Source organism: Cydia splendana, chromosome 12, assembly GCF_910591565.1.
Source record: "Cydia splendana chromosome 12, ilCydSple1.2, whole genome shotgun sequence".
Taxonomy (NCBI): Eukaryota; Metazoa; Arthropoda; class Insecta; order Lepidoptera; family Tortricidae; genus Cydia; species Cydia splendana.
In genome coordinates this window covers 12,197,216-12,217,216 of record NC_085971.1, presented here as the reverse complement: position 1 = coordinate 12,217,216, position 20,001 = coordinate 12,197,216, and the positions used below count along the sequence as shown (strand labels likewise).

The following is a 20,001-nucleotide window of genomic DNA, read 5'->3' as shown; positions in this document are numbered from 1 at the left end:
CTATTACGACGTATTATTTGAATATAGCTTGAATATTTCAGGAATTTGTAAGCAAAAGTTGACACTTTTAAGGTGAAACTAATAATAATCTTGACGATTGACACCAAAAATTGACACTTGACAGCCAACTGACAGCAGCGCCGGCGCTTTTTTAACGCTTGTGAGAACAGATACACGGAGTTCCGTATGCTCTATTCAATTTGACGCCAACGCTCAACGCCGAAAATCGAACAGTGCTCGATAAAAAAGCGCCGCGCTTAAAAACCGCCTTCGTGTGAATACATACATGGTTATCCATTTGCGTCATTCAAACGCTTTTTTAACGCGCGTTGAAAAAGCTGCCGTGCGAACGGGGCCTTATAGTTACTTTACTTATTATGTAAAAGTAATATGTAGCACCCCTATAGTTCGTTTTTTTAGCATTAGAAATAAGGTAAACAATCTTGATGAATGAATTAAAAAATTGAAAAACACATTTAAAAAATAAGTTACGGCAAATATGTAACAATTATGAATCTAATACGATCATTTATATTCTTCTGCTTTCATAAGTAATAGTTACTGATTTTTAAAAAGCGTTTTTCAATTAAAACTATTAAAAGACATGTCAAGATCGCTTACCTTCTTTCAAGTTCTTACTAATGCTAAAAAAACGAACTATAGTGAGTATTGTATTCTTTGATAGCACCTCTCTTTATTGGCCAAATAGCAGTTAAACTTTTTTTCTTATTCTTTGCTCGTAATGCTCTCTTGAATAGATTGAAGGAATCTAGGCAAGTGCACATTAATTTCTATCTAACAACAGATTTAAAGTCATAATATAATGTCATCTCATACATAATGAGTCCTCAGATCATAGAGTATGAGTCGCTTTAACTTCAATGTTGAGTAAATCATCTGTCAGGTTATGTGATTTAGGCATCTTAAGAAAAGGTAATAGGGTAGATATTTGCTGAGAGGGTCGAATGGATTTACCCGAGCCCAAGTTGAAAGTTGAGCGACACCAAGTCTAAGCTGCACTCGTATCCAGAGTAAACTTACATTTATTAGGAAATCTCGACGTCCATAATAAAAGAATATTTATTTGTGTCAAAACTTTTAATGTAACATTCTTTCCTTAAGCTAGTACACAAGGCTTCAAATACAGGGCAATGTATAAAACTTTGATTACAATAGAATCGACTCTATTAGTTATCACAACGTGTTTATTGATTATTGGTTTTTCTATGATTTATTATCTTATTTTAGAAAACGGGCTTAAAGCCCAATAATGTGTACGCTATTATTAGGTAGCTAAAACAATTAAAACTGATATTTAAGCTGGTTTATTGCGATAATAGGTATAATTAAAAAATAGTTCAGCATCAGTCACGGTCATAAATGTGTATACATTTTTCAAACTAATTACAATTAAATAAGGTGTAAATTTGGAGACATATTTATGACCTTGACTACTTATTTCGACTTTTGCGAAAATATACCAAACCAATATAGCTACATGTAATTGATATTGTTCATTGAAGCCAATGTATAATACTTATTTTATAAATACTCGCATTACAGAGAGCTAAAGTACGCATGTTAAATTCAGCACGATTTATTTATCACTTCGGAATATAATCTAGTTAAAACAAATATTAAAACTTTCCTAAAATAATTACAACAATAACAAATATGCAGATACATAAATACTATTTATCAAAACATTAATCTCACTTAGTTTCTCGTTAAATACATTTAAACTAACTCTTAAAAGAGTGAGTATGAAAGCCATGAAACACACAAGCTTGTTAAATGTGGAAGTCGATTACACAACAACAAATGGAAATATACGTCTACCACGCACGTTGACTCCAATTATTGGCTATACAGTGTAGGTACATTTTAGATAATGAGCAAATAGATTTTTATAAATATTTAAATCTAAAGGGTATTGTTAAAATTTACTTAGATAATGGAATATTACTTATGTTTACAGATTACTTAATAACCAAACAGCAACTTGATATTTGTACCAGCTGTTTAGCGTTGTGTTGCTTATTTTGTTGGTTTGACTGGTAAAATAACTTAATTCTCTGCAGGTGATAAATACGATATTAGTGGTTGAAATTTATAGAGCCACACATACAAGTACATGGGTTGTATATGTATACGTACATCCTAAAAATTATACTTTATAAATCAATGTTACCTTACATTCTATTAGCACCAACCCTTATATGACTGCACTTCAAAATACAAGCGCTTTTAAAGTACGGTCACATATTTAAACCACCAGCTTTAATAATTCAGACCAATCTATATATATTTATATGTGCAGAAAAATCCCAGATTAGGTTATATAATTTGTATATAAATATAGATTATATGCATGTTATACATATCACAAAGCGGAAGATGAATCTAAAATTATTTAAACAGATTGGCACAAGCGGGCAGTAATGCCACATTCGTTGTTCTAAGGGTATTCTGATAACATTATACATAAATGCAATTAATGGCAATTTACTTTCATAAAACTATGTTTCCTTTCGCTCTTGTTCTGGTTACACTAGGGTTATGACAATAACGTAACTATATAGTTAATATAACACAAATAAATTAATGAAGACCTCACATATAGCAATGAACACACCCGATCAAAACAAACGGTACACCATCAAATAATGAAATAAATAATTATAAATAATGCAGCCAAACAATTACACAAACAGGCGAGGGATTTGAAGATAGAATGTACAATACCGCCTCCGCAGTTCAATCAAACAGCAACTTACTTATAATGGTTCACCTATCCTACGCTTTAGACAATAATAAATTGGAATGATATATTTTCAAGAATGTAATGTTTACGTAAGAATCCTTTTAGTTAAAACAAAATGTCAAGGACAATGTTAAATTACACTCTCCAATACAATAAATTGTTATAACAATTTGATTTTCTACAGTCAGTTGCAAAAACAGCCACTCGAGCGATGTACATGCTTAAATTATCTGTCACGAGCACGACTACTATAGAGGAGCCATACCAACCAATGAAGTTATCGCAATGGCAACCTGTACCACGCGACCATGAAGTTGATGGCGCTTACGTGTTTAGATCGCAAGATTCACGCTCCGCGTCCATAGTTTGTTGTCGCCCGGCAACAACTCATGGCGCAACTGGTTCTTTGTGCCGGTTCTATATGTAGTAATAATAATTCAATGGGCTCGTGGAGATTTTAAGCAAGTGATTTTGCGAAGCTGCTTCTGAAGCTGACTTTATAACTCTAAAAAGGATTATATATGCATTACGCGAAGTTTTAAAGGAAGAAAGTGATGTTTAATAACTCTTGCCTCGGCCTGCCCTGTAATTGTCTGTATGCGCGGAGCCGGCTCCGTACTTTAACTAAATGATTCGTATCTAACTTTGTTCCCGAGCTGGTCCCACCCATGACGATGGCTTGTCAACGTGCAATTCTCAAACTCTCTCCAAATAACTTACTGTCACAAATATGCTCAGATAAATTATTGCACGAATATTGATTCCGCTGTTTAATTGTCGACAGAGGCTAGAGTGCAGGAGCTCTGCATGTTGCACTTCAACAAGACTGGAATGTCATACAATGTTTTGGGAAATAGCTTCACATACGACAGAGGCATCATACAGCATTTTTGTTAACTACCAGAACATCAATTTGTATTTTAAATAAATAATAATTAACACGACGTGTACGTAGCAGGTGTCTCGAAGATCGACCGTCGGTGCCTCGACAGAAACATCTTTCCTAATGATAAATTTCCCTTACGTTTTAAGTCATCGGGCGGAATGCAGAAATCCACAACTATGTTGAGTATTATTACATTATACTTTCAATATATACATAAGTAGACAATGCCTATACACACTAGTAATAGTACATAGAATGGATTCGATAGGGTCGAGCGCCGAGCGATGACGGCGACGCTCAGATAACGATACATGAATAATTAGACTATATTATCAACTAGCGGTACAAACGAGTCGCCTCAACTGTTAAGTACAAAACACCAAAGTCTACAACTAACTCTATCGATGCCAACACTATGTGTTTAAACATCACCGAACTCCTCCTTCTATCTAGTCAATACTAAGGATTCCGAACCCGAAGGAACGGGACACCGGAGACTAGCGCGGGTCGCTACGCGGCGAATAAAATTAGCGTCACACTCTCCACTTCGCGACGTCACTCCGACTACTAGAGATCATAAATTTTAAACGACACCGAACGCGCATACATTTTGTTTAACGTTAAAATTTGAACTACCGAGTAAGGCATTCGACGGCGCCCGCATCGATAGTTAGATGCGGGGTGGTGCGGCGGCGGGGCGGCTCCAGGCGGCGCGCGGGGGGTCAGGTGGCGTCGTACTCGATGCGGTCCCACGAGTAGTGCTTGCGCGCCGGGCGCGGCGGCGGCCGCGACAGCACGGCGCCCAGCAGCGGGTCGCGCTGCGGCACGTGCCCGCGCCCGAACAGGTTGGGGATCAGCTCCGTGTCCATGTAGTCGTACGCGTCCCCGTCCACGGTCATGTTCGACCCGATGTCGATCCCGAACTCCTTCAGGTCGAACTCGCACGGCCGCTCCTGGATCATGTCCTCCTGGAACGACGGCAGCGACAGGTCGTCCATGTCCTCGAAGCCGGTTCTCGTGTGGTCGAGGATGTCGCCGTTGGTGAGCGGGGTCATCGCCATGCGCTCGGGCGGGTCCTCGCCGATGTCCATCGCGGTCTGGGAGGTTTCGTCCGCGTGGTCCGTCTCGCCCGAGAGCAGCCCGAAGAAGTCGTCGTGGTCGCCGGACGTGGGATCGGAGCTGAAGTCCGGATGGAAATCGTTGTTTGTCAATAAATCCACGTTGAGTTCCGGGTCGATGTCGGCGGTGGTCGAGTCTATGTCGCAGCGGTTGCCGTTGACGGCGTGGAGGTCGGCGTGGTTCATGATCTCGTTCTGGATGTCGTTGAGCTCGCGCTGCAGCTCGTCGGCGGCGAGCGAATCCCGCGTCCGGCCGTCTCCGAGAACTTCGGCCGGCGAGAACGCGTCGGCGCTATCGGTCAAGAATTCCGTCCGCATCGGCTGGGTCTCCGCCGCGCCCACTACCGAAGGCGGTAACTCGCCATTTTCCACCAGCAGCTCGATGACGTCGTCCATGTCCTCGTTGCGGTCGTGCAGTGTCGGGAGCGGCATCGGCGGAGGAGGCGGCGGCGGAGGCGGCGCGGCGGCGCGCTCGGGTTCATAATGCGGCGAGGGTAATATCGCGATAGGGACCACCTTGACGCCGTTCAGGATGTAGTTGGCCGTCTTGGCGGCGGTCGGGTCGACCACGTCGGCGGCGGCGGGCTGCGCCACGGTGAAGAGGCGCACGAGGCGGTCGGGCGTGGCGTCCGACGTGGCCAGCACGTAGCGCGGCGGCGGCGCGGCGGGCGCGGCCGGCGGCGGCGCGGCGGGCGCGGGCGGCTGCTGCAGCGCGTCCAGCTGCGCGCGCAGCTGCGTGACACACAGGTGCGCCTGGAGAAGCCTCCGGCTCTGGTCGCTGGCGGCCGCGCCGGCCGCCTCGCGCCTCACCGCTTCCAACTGCTGGCGCGACGCCTCCAGCTTCCGCTCGAGCTCCTCGATTTGTCTCCGCTGGGACTGCACGATGTCCTCCGCCGGCTCCGGCTCGGAGCGCGACTCGGGCGAAGCGACGGAGGCGACCGAGGCGACGGACGCCGGCGAGCGCGGGGGTTCCTCCCCCTTCTCCAGAAGGAACGGTCGCAAACGGCTGATCAGCTGCGGCTTCGGCCCGGAGACGCGCAGGTTCCGTCGCTTGCATTCCGCTCGAAGGTCGGACACCTTCATGTCTTCGTACCGCGTCGGCACGTGATGCAACGTAACGTGCAGCGGCGTGGGCGGCGGCGGCGGAGGCGGTGGCGCCGAATACGCGTCCGAGGAATCCGACGCAATGGAAGCGGAAGACGGTGCCGGCGACGCCGGCATCAACTGCAGGAGCAGCTGCTGCTGTTGGAGGAGCAGCTCGTACGGTGTCTCAGTCGAGTCCGGGGGTGAAGGCGCTTTATGCGCATTCGGGGGGCCTTTGTATTCGTGGAATTTAAAGCGCGCTTTTGGCTGCTGCTGCTTATGCTTGGTCTTCTTGCGGTTTTTGTCGGCTTTGCCGGGGGCGGGATGTTGGATGGGTGCGGGGGAAGGGGCGGGGGAGAGGAGGCAGGGCGGGGAGGGCGAGGGGGAGATGTCCTCGGGGGGCCCGCAGTAGGAGGAGGGGTGCTCGGGGCGGCCGGAGGCGCCCTCGGAGGTGGCGCGGAAGGCGAGGGTGCCGGACTTGACGGCGGTCTCGATGTCCTCCTCGGTGTGCAGGATGTTCTTCTTGATGAGCTCGAGCGGCCCGGGCCGGTGCGACAGCTGGTCGTTGAGCGCGTCCGCGAGCCGTGCCTTCTTGAGCATGCGCTGCTTCTCCGCGAGGCTCGGGTCCACATGGCTCTCCTGTAAACATATTCAGATATTAACAATAATAATACGAGTCCGCTTGTATTTAGATAAAATTTATACCGAGAGAATCCAAACGATAGTATTTGCTAATCAAAACAAGCGTACCTAAAAGTATCCGCATCTAATTTCCAACAGGAAGCACTTATATGCTAAATAAATAAGGGGTGAAGTGTATGGCGTTTATGGCGTTTATTAGGATGGTATTCCACTTGGCAAATTTCTTGATCCAATTTCATTGCGACTCACTCTCATTAAGCAAAATGTGAAACGCATAATAATATACACATTGGACCAAGAGATTGGACAGGTGGAATTCATCCAAAGCAGTGGCGGTACTTCCATACAAGCCCAAAAGCCGGGCTTGCCTTAGTTGCCTTACCGAAATTACGTAGTGATAAGATCAATAATCAATATAGATTATTTTTAAACCGCGCGCCAAATGAACCCGTATTATTAAATTCAAGCCACACAGCGCGCGGACCGCGGCGCCAGCGTGTTGCAAATTTTTGCCGTGGTGGCGCCTCGTCCGCGCGAAAGAAATCGTCAGGCGAAGGATGTTCTGGCTATCCTGCTCGCACTCGTCGGCTTGCAACCGGGCTTGCTTTTTCGTCCCGCTCTTGGCCCTCTAAGCCTACAAACGCCATAGAACGATGTAACTATTTGTTAGAATGTATAGCAATTTTATAAGGCGATTTAAAGCCTGGCTTTTGGTGTGAAGTTAGCTGCATAAGTTCGCACGGGCACGCGTTTACTTCAAGTGTATTATTATTTAGTCGAGTCGGAAGTAACGAAAGCTCAATTTATTTAAGTGAATTTGAATTAAGTAGTGAATGTGGATTTGTTTGTTTTTTGTGATGTTTATAAGTGTTAACAATGGATGAAGTTATTATTCCTTGTGACGGTATGAGATGCGTCCACGTATTACTCAACGAAGACAAGGTAAAATCGTTAAACTTTGTAGAAAAACGGGATATCATTTCCAACAACCGACTTGTGTATTCTCAGATAAGTCAGTCGCAGAGAAAATTTTGTACGGCCGTTTACAAAACACAAGGATTGTTGGTTTACTCCAATTAAGGCGTAATTAGAGTGACAGAGAACGAAGCATGCAATTTGTAAACTTCAGTGTTCGCGGTAGGCCCTCTGATATGTTTGTAAAATTCTATCTAATAGGGGGGTGTAGGGTTTATAGTAGTACCTAGTATGCCCTGTGCGCTATGATAGCTCGCCGCGATACGCTAGCAAATTCATTTGAGTCCAAAGAGCGAGATTGGACATTTGTTACGAAAACATATCTTTCGGCTTGCCTTACTACGAAACCCTAGGCACGCTACTGATCCAAAGGAACTATATTTATTTATTTGTTATTTACACAATGGTAATTTATATACCTATTCCACATCCCATGTTAAAATTTGACAAAAAACAAATTTAGGTACAGTTATGCCATTTAGGGTTCTTGCTAAATTGGAAATTCTATAGCGTAAGTATGGAACAACCAATTTAGCTAGGACCCTAAATGGCGCAAGAATCACGGAGCGTGATGGTACATCAATTTCTTGTAAAAATGGAGAGAACTCATAACCAAAACACTGACCTGTTCCAAAATATGCCTTCGTTCAAGTTCTTGACGATCTGGTCGTCGCTGGATTTTGGCTTTTAGCAGATCTCCAGTTTTTGCTCTCTCTAGTTGCTTCGACTGTTCGAAGTAAGCGGGTGGCGTCTTAAGTGCTGTAAAAGAACAATAATAGTTGTTTGATTTGTTCAGAATACACGAAATTAACTATCTTTGATGTTATCACTTGATATGTTCTCGCCAGTGGAGGCAGATCGATGGAATTGATTTATCACATAAAATATAAGGGACAAAACAGCATTTTCCTCAAAAATCGCAAAAGGCCTTTTCGTTTTTTTTTTCATAACTATTTAGTATCAATATTATCATTTAAGTTTCATTTAGTTAAATAAAATTTATTAGACATTATACTGAATCAACTAAAGCAATAAACATAACTCCGAGTTGTTTACGTTCATAATCTTAAATAAAGTACGTAAGCTAAGTACTTACGAGGCATGATCCCCTGCGCCACCAGCTGGTTGATGGGTCTCCTCATCATCAGCTTCACCTTCAATGCTGAAATTACGAGCATATGTTACAAAATAATGTCAGTAAAACACTTAAAACGCACATGTCAAGGACAATTCCAATGGCATACTACATTCTGGGAGCAATTATTTCCTTAATGATATAATTGAAAATAACTGAGTCGGTTTTCCGCCTTATTTTCCTATCATCATGGTTTATTTCTTTTTTTATTGATGCTACCAATGTTAGCTTTTCGGTATGATATGTTTGAAAATAACTGAATCGGTTTTCCGCCTTACGTTGTTATTATCTAAGTACTCTATACTGATGCAGATCCGCAACCCGCTCCGGTGTGTGAGAGAAACAGCGTTATCGTAAATAGCGATATCCAGCTCGCACACGCGGATTCGTATCTATTGTAAATACCGCTTTAATATCCTATCAACAACACTGTATTATTTTTTTATTTATGTTACCGGTGTCAGCTTTCAATTAGAATGCAGACGACATCGACAGTGTACGATTACCTTTTGCATACAACTATTGTGTATTCATATGGATTCATATGCCGGACAACAGTTTATGACGCCCGGGGTTAAAAAGTGTGTAGGTAAATACAAGGGACAGTGATGCAACGGGAACCGTGCGCACATTGAGAGTTCGTTATCTAACTTATCTATCTTCATCGCTTTTCGCTTTTGAATTAGGTAAATCGGTTTATGTGAGAGCGAATAAAGGCATATGTTTTAATTTTCTTAATACGAAAAGCTAAGCAACGGAAAATTAACTAGCGATCATCATCAGCTTCATCTTTGGTTCTGTGGGTCAGGTGGTAATTTCTTTTTATATTTTTTTTAATAAAAAGTAAAATGAGTGGTAGTGCTGCATACCTGGTCGTATTTGCATAGCCACTTAGGTATTTCGCCATGTGCGATGCAACTGATGGAAATCGGGGTTTAAATAGTTTAAAACCCCCTATTTTCTACCACAATTGGCAAATTTAAGTACAGTCGCCATCAGATATATCGGAGCGTCCGAGGTGCTCACAAATATCTGAACACGCACTCTAACGCCTTGACAATAGAGGCGTGTTCAGATATTAGTGAGCGCCTTATCCGCCCCGATATATCTGATGGCGACTGTACCTAATTCTTCTCGTGGTAAATTCGAAATGTATAGGTTCATTTATATGTATAGGTCAGCAGAAACGCGTCATGCATCATTCACCCTTTACTATGCGTTAGGGAACTCCTCTAAGTGGTTTTAATATGTATCGACACGTGTTTATGACGTAGAGGTAAATATAAGAGTGTACGTGATCGATACGACGCGATGTATTACGATTCATCGATTCCATTCGGGTGTAGGCGCGTTGTTTGCGTGTATAGACAAGCAAGACGGGCGGACAACGCTGGCCGCCGGCCAAAGTAAACAGTGCACAAGGAAACTAGTGTTATGCCGCGACCGTATTACAGACGAAACATTCACTACCACTGGGCCGAATATTGTGGGTTACTGGGCGCCGCCATAACCAGAACGGTTTTAACATGAATTTACTTTAGGCGCATAAATTAAATTAAAAGAGGATTGTTACTATAAAAAAATATCATACCAGGATAAATTAGGTATATTTTTTTCTATTATTTGCTTTTCAACTCCACGTTTGGCACGTTTGTGATCGTTTACGTATTTGAATGCCATCGGAATGACGTAAAAGCAGTGGGCCCACTCAGCGGTAAAAATATCATTAGGTACATTAACTCTTTTCTAATTTTAATAGAAGGTGTTTCGAGATAGTAAGTCCTACGCTCCTAACACGATCTAATTTTGAATTCCTTGAAAAGTTATCCGGAAAACAACAATCTTTCTTTGAACGTCGTTTGGCAGATCAATGTTAAAATTCGGTCTGACAACGATTTTATCTGCCGATCGTAAAAACGTTCATTTATTTTATGAAGACACGGGTACATGTTTTGTTCTTGCTGTTTGTGTTGACAGCGGCTGGCGTGTGATTCGCACGGCCGACCAATTCGCAAAACATTTTATCTCATCTGTGCGTTCGTTCCTAGTATAACTGGATCTCGAGATCCCGAGGATCAGAGATCAGACTTAGACTGGTTCGCTTTAGGGTGATTTTGTTAATTTGTCGTGAATTGCACCCCGACGCAGGCGGCACAACATAACAACCGGATGTGTTGACACCGGCGGCATTCTAATGCGGCCGTGGACACCAGCCATTGATCGAAGATAACACCTTTATAGTTGTTGAACTTCCAGACGTCAGGAATCATCGTGATTAACCCTTAACCTTAATATAATAAATCTTAAGAATTTACGCTCATAACTTAATAAACCTTAGGATAAACCTTTAATGCTATAATTGCATGCCTAATGCATTCCGTGACAGTCTTATTACGGACATTATTATAAGGATTCATCGCGCGTCGAGGAAAACTTGCTTTAAGTTCACTGACCGGAATTAAAAATATTATTCAATTGATGATATCATTACGTCCCGTATTATCATTGGAAGAACTCGAAGTCTGGCCGTTGACTAGCCGCGTGGCCACTCTGGTCCTTGATCGGGTTTAGTTGGTCTTTGATCAGTCTGACTTTGTTTCGGTCTAGGGCAAATAAATCATTTGTCAGCCACATGTTATATGAAAATTGGCATCTTGAAGAGGATTATGACAGCAACCGACCAGCTGATAGTTTAATCTTAATCATCAATCTTTTATCATACAGCTCATTGGTAAACCAACAATTTTACCATCAAACTTCTACGTAACTTTCACGCTTTAACGCTTAAAGTGCGTCCTGATCTGAACACGACGCACATGCGCCTGTTTACAAAGGCCCTGCATTACGTAGTTAGAACTGGCGAACCGTGCGTGAATGCCCCGCTAAGATCTGGATGCACCTTTAGACCCTATTCAAACGGCGGGTAAGTTAGTGATACTCTGACCGAAGCGACATGAAGCCATACAATCTTACGAGGGCAATAAAACTAATAAATAATTGAATGAGGATACTTACATTCCTTATGTTTGCCCATGGCTGGCTGCAGCGGGCTGTCGTCCACGACCACCTTCGGAGGCGACACGCGCGGCGGCGAGCTTGCCGGCTCGCCGCCGCCCGCCTGGCGGCTAGCCATTTCCTCTGCGCCCGAACTGTAACAAACAATATAGGTATTGTTAATGTCTCCCCACAAATAGTTTACAGGGCCTAAAAGGTATGCATCCAAGGTCAACTGTATGGAAAAAAACAAGGCCGTGTCTCTGATAGTTTAAAAGGATGAGTTCTTCCTAAAAAGCGGTTACTTCGACCTCAAAATAAAAGTAACGAAAGAAAAAAGGTATACGTCGCATAATTAAAGTCGTCTGGTAAAAGTGGTAGGTACCCCATATTGTGGCTGTGACACATTACTGTGGTAGTTTATTCCGATATCGAATATATCGATTAAGATACCTAAATCAAAGTTTGAGAAATCATGCAAATATTTGCACATCGGTTTAGGATAACGCTACATAGTCTGCAAAAACAAATTATGTGGATTAGAATACTGGTCACGCGATCGACGAGTATGAAAATGATTGCAGTAGGTAAACAATAACGAGTTTGGTTTTCCCGAATCAGTGCAAGTGATTCATATCGATAAATAACATGATATTGTTATCCCTAAAACGCTTATGATATGTGTCGAATGATATGAATGTTTTGAATGTTGCTGGCATAGCTTGAGGATACTTGGAGGGAGATTTCTTTAGAAATCTTTTTGTTATAAAAATATAAATTTTTGGAGGTGGCCAAAATTAAAAGCTTAAAGAGGGCCTATTGAGAACATCGTAAATCGAAATCTCTCTTGCACATTCAAGCGACAGAGAGGCAGATCCGAAAAAAAATTTTTATCGTTGTTATCGCGGTAGGTTCTCGGATAAGCGCAACTCCGTCCCATTAAAACGTACACGTGAACTACTACGCTGCTACTTTTTGCAGCAAAATTGCTAAGAATGAAGCCTTTACTACCACTGCCTCAAGAAAATTCAGGGTTACACCATCAGCAAACGCGCAAAATACTGGAGTCGTATTGAGCTCTTCCAGTGAAATTTGTTGAAGTGGTTCGACCCAATGGAGAGTCGCATCGCAATAAAGCAATTAGTTGCGCAATACCAAGGAGGCTGGTTTGCTATAGGTACGGTCAGCCAAGAAAGTGGTCTACCACCCACCACTCCCACTCCACCACTCAACCACTCCACACCACTGCACTCCACTCCACTCCACTGACCACTTCCACTTTCACTGTCCACTTTCTTGGCTGACTGTACCTTGCGGACCTTGCCCCTATAAAAATTCGCTAATAACAAAGGTAGACCGACCTGCCCTTCATTTTCATACTGACACCGTGTAGGGTTTGCAAAAGTACAAAGTTAACGTTTAGGGGGACAATTGATAACGCGGGAGCAGATGGTGGCAGTACCTGAACGTGTCGTCGTTCGGCGATGTGGCCGGCGTGCCCGGCGAGGTGGGGGTGGTGGAGGCGGGCGAGGCAGGCGAGGCGGCGCGGCTGCGCTCGCGTCGGTGCTGCGGCTTGAACCACTCGGGGTAGATGGCGCTCAGCGTTTCCACGAGGTCGTGGTCCAGCGTGACGCGCCACGACGCGCGCCCCTCCGGGCCCTCGGTGCCGCCGCCTCCGCCGCACGACGATCGGCTCTCTGAATAACAGAAAACATTTTGTTAACGTACATTCGCCTTTATAAGTACTTACTGTATGTATTAGCCACCCGCCGGTTTCGAAATAAATGAACCGCGAAATACAGTCGAGTTGCAGTCGCTGTATGAGTTATCTGCGATCCGCAATTTGTTAAGAGCGCTATTACATTTCGGCGGTGAGCGAGTTTAGGTATTTTACGCGCTGCGGCAGGCCGTGCGAGCTTAGTATGCCGATCCCTTCTACCACACTCGCACTACAATGATGGATTAAACATTCTTGATCCTTCGCGAAGCATATTGAAATCAACCATAACAACACTAACTGTGCTTAACTTTTAAAGTCCTAAAACTGTTATTTGGTAAGTACGAAAATACTAAATGCAGTGCAAATGTAAGTGTGTGCAGTGTTCATAAATTAATTTTTCATCTATTTTTGACGATTTTTGACCCCCCCATCCCTCAAATCATCCAAAAATCATGCTTCGGATGCTACGTCATACTACCATCATCCGATGTCCAGACCCCCCCCCCCTCCTTCCATTTGAAACGACGTAATTTATGAATAGCCCCATACTCGTACTTATGAAGGTAAAAGTATTACTCGAAATAAATTATAGGTACTCGCTTATTTACATGTTTCGTCATAGCATTTGGTACCTATAGGTTGTAAAGTTTGTATCAACGAGGGTTTAAAAACGAACTAGTATTGAGGATCTGATGATAATGATGATGATTAAGGTGGTCACGGATACCAATCAACCATGTAGTAGCATGATTAGGCTCGTTTGATTCGTCTCAACAAGATCTTTGACACTGAAGATACACAGGGTCTAATGATGGAGCTGGAAGGTGGCCACGGGTACCAGTCTATCATGTAACTAAACCACTTCGTGTTTGGGCTCGTTTGATTCGTCTCAACAAGATCTTTGACACTGAAGATACACAGGGTCTGATGATGGAGCTGGAAGGTGGCCACGGGTACCAGTCTATCGTGTAACTAAACAACTTCGTGTTTGTACTAACTTTTGTCAAAAATCTTGTTGCGACGAATCGAACGAGCCCAAGCACGAAGTGGTTTAGTTGCATGGTTGATTGGTACCGGTGACCACTTTCCGGCTCCATCAGCAGACCCTGAGTACTATCTTGTGTCAAAGATCTTGTTGAGACGAATCAAACGAGCCCAAACACGAAGTGGTTTAGTTGCATGGTTGATTGGTACCGGTGACCACATTCCGGCTCCATCATTAGACCTTGAGTACTATCTTGTGTCAAAGATCTTGTTGAGACGAATCAAACGAGCCCAAACACGAAGTGGTTTAGTTGCATGGTTGATTGGTACCGGTGACCACCTTCCGGCTCCATCATCAGACCCTGAGTACTATCTTGTGTCAAAGATCTTGTTGAGATGAATAAAACGAGCCTAAACACGAAGTGGTTTAGTTGCATGGTTGATTGGTACCGGTGACCACCTTCCGGCTCCATCATCAGACCCTGAGTACTATCTTGTGTCAAAGATCTTGTTGAGACGAATCAAACGAGCCCAAACACGAATTGGTTTAGTTGCATAGTTGATTGGTACCGGTGACCACCTTCCGGCTCCATCATCAGACCATGAGTACTATCTTGTGTCAAAGATCTTGTTGAGATGAATAAAACGAGCCTAAACACGAAGTGGTTTAGTTGCATGGTTGATTGGTACCGGTGACCACCTTCCGGCTCCATCATCAGACCCTGAGTACTATCTTGAGTCAAAATTAATACATATAGAATGTCAGGTCGTTTCAAATATTTTTAATCCTGTCACAGTGCTAGGATCAAAGTCTCTCGTTGCGGTTTACACGCACACAGTATAGCGTTTTACACGGCGCCCGCCGCACACAATGATAAAAAATCTCGTTGTCGCCGTTGAAAATGTGCGGAGCCGACCGACACACGTCCTGCCTCTACAAGCTCTGCCGCGGCACTGAGCTGGCGCAGCGCGCGTCATCGGTAATATAGAGTAGTTTTCAAAAAATTGCCAAAAAATTATAGTAGAATTTCATAAACACTAATGTATACCAACAGTATAAGCAAACGTTGCAGATTGCTTGAGTATGAAAATGACTTCGATATTAAGTAGATTTTTGTAGGAATTGACACTTGTTTCGGAGAGAAAATTGAGTTCGTTTTACTTTGATTTTCTCTTTCTCAAAGGTGTGTAGGAAAAATATCGTTTGATATGCCTAAAGTACAGGGTATTAGTAATACAAAATAGCCAGGTTTAGCAGAGTAAACTTCTCAACATTTCCAAATAAGAGCTTGCCATTCAGTGCTTCACGGGGTTTTTCGGAAACGACCATCAGAAAAAAAATCATTACTAATTTAATAAGTCCTTTTTTTAATATTTACAACGATATTTAAAAAGATAAGAAGACGCTTTTACTGGAACAAGTACTCATTGTTTCTAATAATGAGCACAAAGTCCTGAATTTCGTCGACTAGTATCATCAATTTTGCGTTATTTCGACTTTTCTTGTAAGAGCGCTCTTAAAATTTGCAGTCCCTTGTCCCTTATTAGTTTTTACATAATTTGCATATCGAATTTTGACGTTTAGGATAAATATCGAAATAAATTAATCCCATAACATTATGGATGTAAAATAGTTAAAATGAAAAGCAAACATAAAGCCGACCACTGACGTTAGTCTGTGGGCGGACTGTTAAGTCCGCCGGACGATATCGGCCGGTCAGTTGTCCGGAACTGTCAAATTTTTGTTCTAACTGACAGGCCGATATCGTCTGGCGGCCTGTTAGTCGATAAGTCTGGGACTTATGTTTAAATTAGAAACCATAAATAATATTCATACAGTAAATAAATAATTAGGTACTTAAGAGTTTTGATTTCAATTAACACCAGAGTTTACCGCACTTTAGTCGATTATTACTAGAAAATTAAACAATTTATAAATACTGATCAATGTCACAACTGTAACGTGCGTGGTAGTGACATCGGTATTGCGTACGGCTCAATACACTGGGTGCGGTTGGGCGGGGTAGACTCATGGCCACACTCGCGACCCAATGACTTCTGATCTATTTATTAGTTCCGTAACAACTATTCATGCGTGTAATCTGACTAAAAAAAAGGAAAATAAATAATCGTTTGTGGTTTATTGTCGTAGACGTCGCAGTCTATTTTTGAATAAGTATCTCGCTAACGATGTAACAATGAAAGAAATACACAAGGGCTTAGTAGCTCGTGACGCACAAAACTTTAATATCGTTTAACACTTTGAATCCAAAGCAAAAGTATCTACCGAGGGGAACCCGGAGCATTATCGGCACCCAGGGTATCATTCTCCTGTACACACTAGCCCGCACACGCCGTAGGCAGTAGCCTGGACTGGCGCCTATCGCTTTTAAGATACATTGCCTAACAAAGAAAATTCTTCATTTGTTTGATTAACGTAATAAAAAGAAATCAATCAGGAGGAAAACTTTCAACTCTTTTTCAATTCAGTCAAAACTTGGCTCAAAATATTCTAAATTTGCAATTGGCTTTCAACACTTGTATATTCCACTAATTTGCATTTCTATAGGTATTCTCTATTTCTTAACGACATTAGCGTCAAAGCACAATAACATACGAGGCAATTTATAAAAATTATGGCATAATATTCACATTATGACGTTAGTTTGCCCCATCATGTATATCTCAAAAGCCGAAAAAAGATGGCAGTATTACGCAATGTTTAAAGCTCGCTATAAAGCGGGAAATACGATGCGGAATAAATAAAACATCTGTCGGCATGCGCGATGTATAAAAGTATAAAAGTTACGTAAACAGGTGCAGACTTCCAAAATGTAGAATATTATTATATTCTACATTTTTGAAAGGCAAATATTTTTGCCTTGTTTGTTTAATAGCATTTATGTTGGCGTCGCTAAGGAATCTCCGATTCTAGCTATGTTTTCACGTTTTTTTTTCCAAGATACTACAATCCAATTACAGACTGGTTACACTCAAGATTCACGAAAACCTGTCACACTGTTCATCAATATTCATCAAACAAATTAACTCCCAATTGACCAACAGTAATTCCTGAAATTGAACATTTTTTATTTTTTACTGCGGCATTGCCAGTAGCCAGTAGGTATGTGTTTACTGAAACAGTTAATTATGCTCTGTCAGGAAGTATGCAATCAATAAATTATCAATATATAAAAAAAAACTATTACTCGTACCCTACAACTTTCTACTGTGTAAATACAACATTTCAATAAAATGTGTAGTAAAAATATATATGTAACTCATGTACATATATATGTATTTTACTTTGACCCTGTACACCTAGTAGAGAAGATGTTCAAACATAGCCTAAACTTTCAATTCGCTAATATGATGTAAATGCCTGTTTTATATCTGTGTATATCATAATATCGTTTTGTAAACAAACTAGCGCACGTGCGTACGGCTGACTCATTACAAACTTTGAAACGAATTATGGCGGCGCACATATAATATGTATATGTACATAATGTTGCTGATTTCTAGAAAAAGTTCTTATAGCGAACTTCATAACTAACGGTGATCGTGAACTTCACGGCGGCGGTGGCGCTAAGAATCTTAAACAATCTAGTAATCTACGCTTTTCAAAAACATATCATAGAAACTGTACTCACACATTTGTATTTTTAATATTAGCACACTTTATTAAGGCAATAATTCATTGTTTCTTATTTAAAAAAAATATTTTAATGTCACTTAGTGTAGGTAGGTTTGTTATTTTTGCCACCGCTACTGCAACGTGGAACTGTCAACAAGGTAATGATTCGTATCATTTCTACGCTTCCCACGCGATTTTATTATGTTAATGTGTCATATTGAGATAAATTAAAACCGGTCGGTCTGTGACTAAAAAACAATGAATAGGAAAGAGTTTCAAGTGTCTTTTTTGATTTGACATGTCGTAATATCCTGACCAAACGTCTCTGAATGAACGGGGCCACTAATAAAGTCTAATAAAGTGTCCCAACACAGAATCGTAACTCATAACATGACTTTTGCATTAGCTAACCTTAAATTTAGTTTATAAAGTAGATCAAGGATTACATTTTGTGTCGGGTCGCAGTTGCGCATATGTAGCGGAATATCACCGGGAGGATAAAATAAAGTCGGTAACTTGGTCGCATGCGCCTCACGTCAATCAAGATGTCAGTCAGCGTCGCCGCAAGCGCCGCTATTTGATTTTTAAAGATTTCTTTAGTTTCACCAAATCACCACAATTCATGCCAACGTACATGCAACATACAACGTATGCGTAATGGCTTGCACTAAAACAATGACGACGAGGCAATCGGATTAATAAAGGATAGATAGTTGTTTATGCAATATGTTGATGTCATTAGGTAAACAGAACAACAAACGCGCTTTCATATTCACTTACAATTTTATTTTTTATTCTATGATATTTAATGTTAATATTAAAACCATCGAGACTGCGGCTATCCATTACCCATACAACCATTTCCAGTCGCCGTTACGACGCGGTGTTGACACATCTTGTGTCGACACCGTCTGTTTCGGTCACAATTGCAGTCGCAGAGTCGTCGCCGTGTCGACACAGTTACCAGAAATGGGGAAGGGTCGACACATGACACAAAGTGACATAAAGTGTGGTCGCCGTGTGCACACATTGTTTCGGGTTTGCGACTACTTTATGCCAAAATCATTCGTTCATTCGTTCATTTTGTTCCTGTCAAATGGAAACTGTCAGATGGAAAAATACTTAAATAAAAATAAGTGACATTAATACGCCATCTCTAAAACGGATTACAAGACGTAATTATATATTGTTTGCATTTATATTACAATAGGACTTAAATTATTATGGGGAATTAAACTGCTCGAGTGATTTGATAAACTAAGTGTAATATAATCAACGCGCCACCACATTGTTTTAGTTTAGCCGGAAATGAAATTGTTTACTTCTCAGTGCCTGTGTTCATAACTATATTATTTGAAGCATTTTTAGTACTTCGATGCGTATACTATACTTAAATAACAGAAATAACGCTTTACATACTACGAAACTTGTTAATTATGATGTATAAATATGGTTTAAGGCTGAGAAATATTGCAGTCACAAAGTAGTTGCAATGTTTCGACTTTGTGTCGACTCTGTGTTGACACATGACACGCGCTGTCAAAAGTAATAACAAAGTTACTGGTATGTTACTGGATTTGCAAAATGGCTCCTTGTGTTGATTTGTTTTCAGATATTCTCAAAGTGTAAAAATGCCGTGGTCAGAGATGGGCATTAATAGATTAACTGTTTATTCGACTAATTAATGGAATAAAAAAAGTTAATTCTCAAATTTTAATCGCGATTAGTTTAGTCGACCTAACATAGATTGAAATTGAATTAATCTGAATATTAATCGAATAAATTATCGATTAAATCTCGATTGAAAGTTGACAGGGGGCCATTTTTGTACGTAAAAATAATAGAAATGTCTTGCATGCAGATGGTAGCAAAACACTTTGTCATAAAAGTCGAGATGGGTGTCGATATATAGGTTTTAGGGAGTGCCGATTTCGAAAATAATGACCATTTTGGAATCCGAAATGGCGGCCATGCACTGTGTCATAAAAGTCGTCATGGATGTCGTTTTATACGTTTTAGGGGGCCCCAATTTTGAAAATGGTAACCATTTTGGAATCCAAAAT

General features: G+C 41.7%; 1 protein-coding gene across 3 annotated transcripts in view; it reads right to left on the bottom strand.

Annotated features, from left to right (window-relative positions):
• Window positions 1–1,079: 1,079 nt before the first annotated feature.
• Window positions 1,080–20,001, bottom strand: part of LOC134795514 (uncharacterized) — a 57,123-nt gene continuing 38,201 nt past the window's right edge. For 2 of the 3 annotated variants that reach the window (XM_063767392.1, XM_063767391.1), the window contains exons 2-6: window positions 13,060–13,294; window positions 11,619–11,752; window positions 8,565–8,630; window positions 8,094–8,227; window positions 1,080–6,490 (exon numbers count right to left, since the gene is read on the bottom strand). In XM_063767392.1, the coding sequence (XP_063623462.1) occupies window positions 4,373–6,490; window positions 8,094–8,227; window positions 8,565–8,630; window positions 11,619–11,736 (2,436 nt within the window). In that variant the 5' untranslated portion in view covers window positions 11,737–11,752; window positions 13,060–13,294 and the 3' untranslated portion in view covers window positions 1,080–4,372. Of the gene's footprint in view, window positions 6,491–8,093; window positions 8,228–8,564; window positions 8,631–11,618; window positions 11,753–13,059; window positions 13,295–17,954; window positions 18,106–20,001 lie in introns of those variants that run through there. The other variant, XM_063767393.1, reaches the window with a different exon arrangement.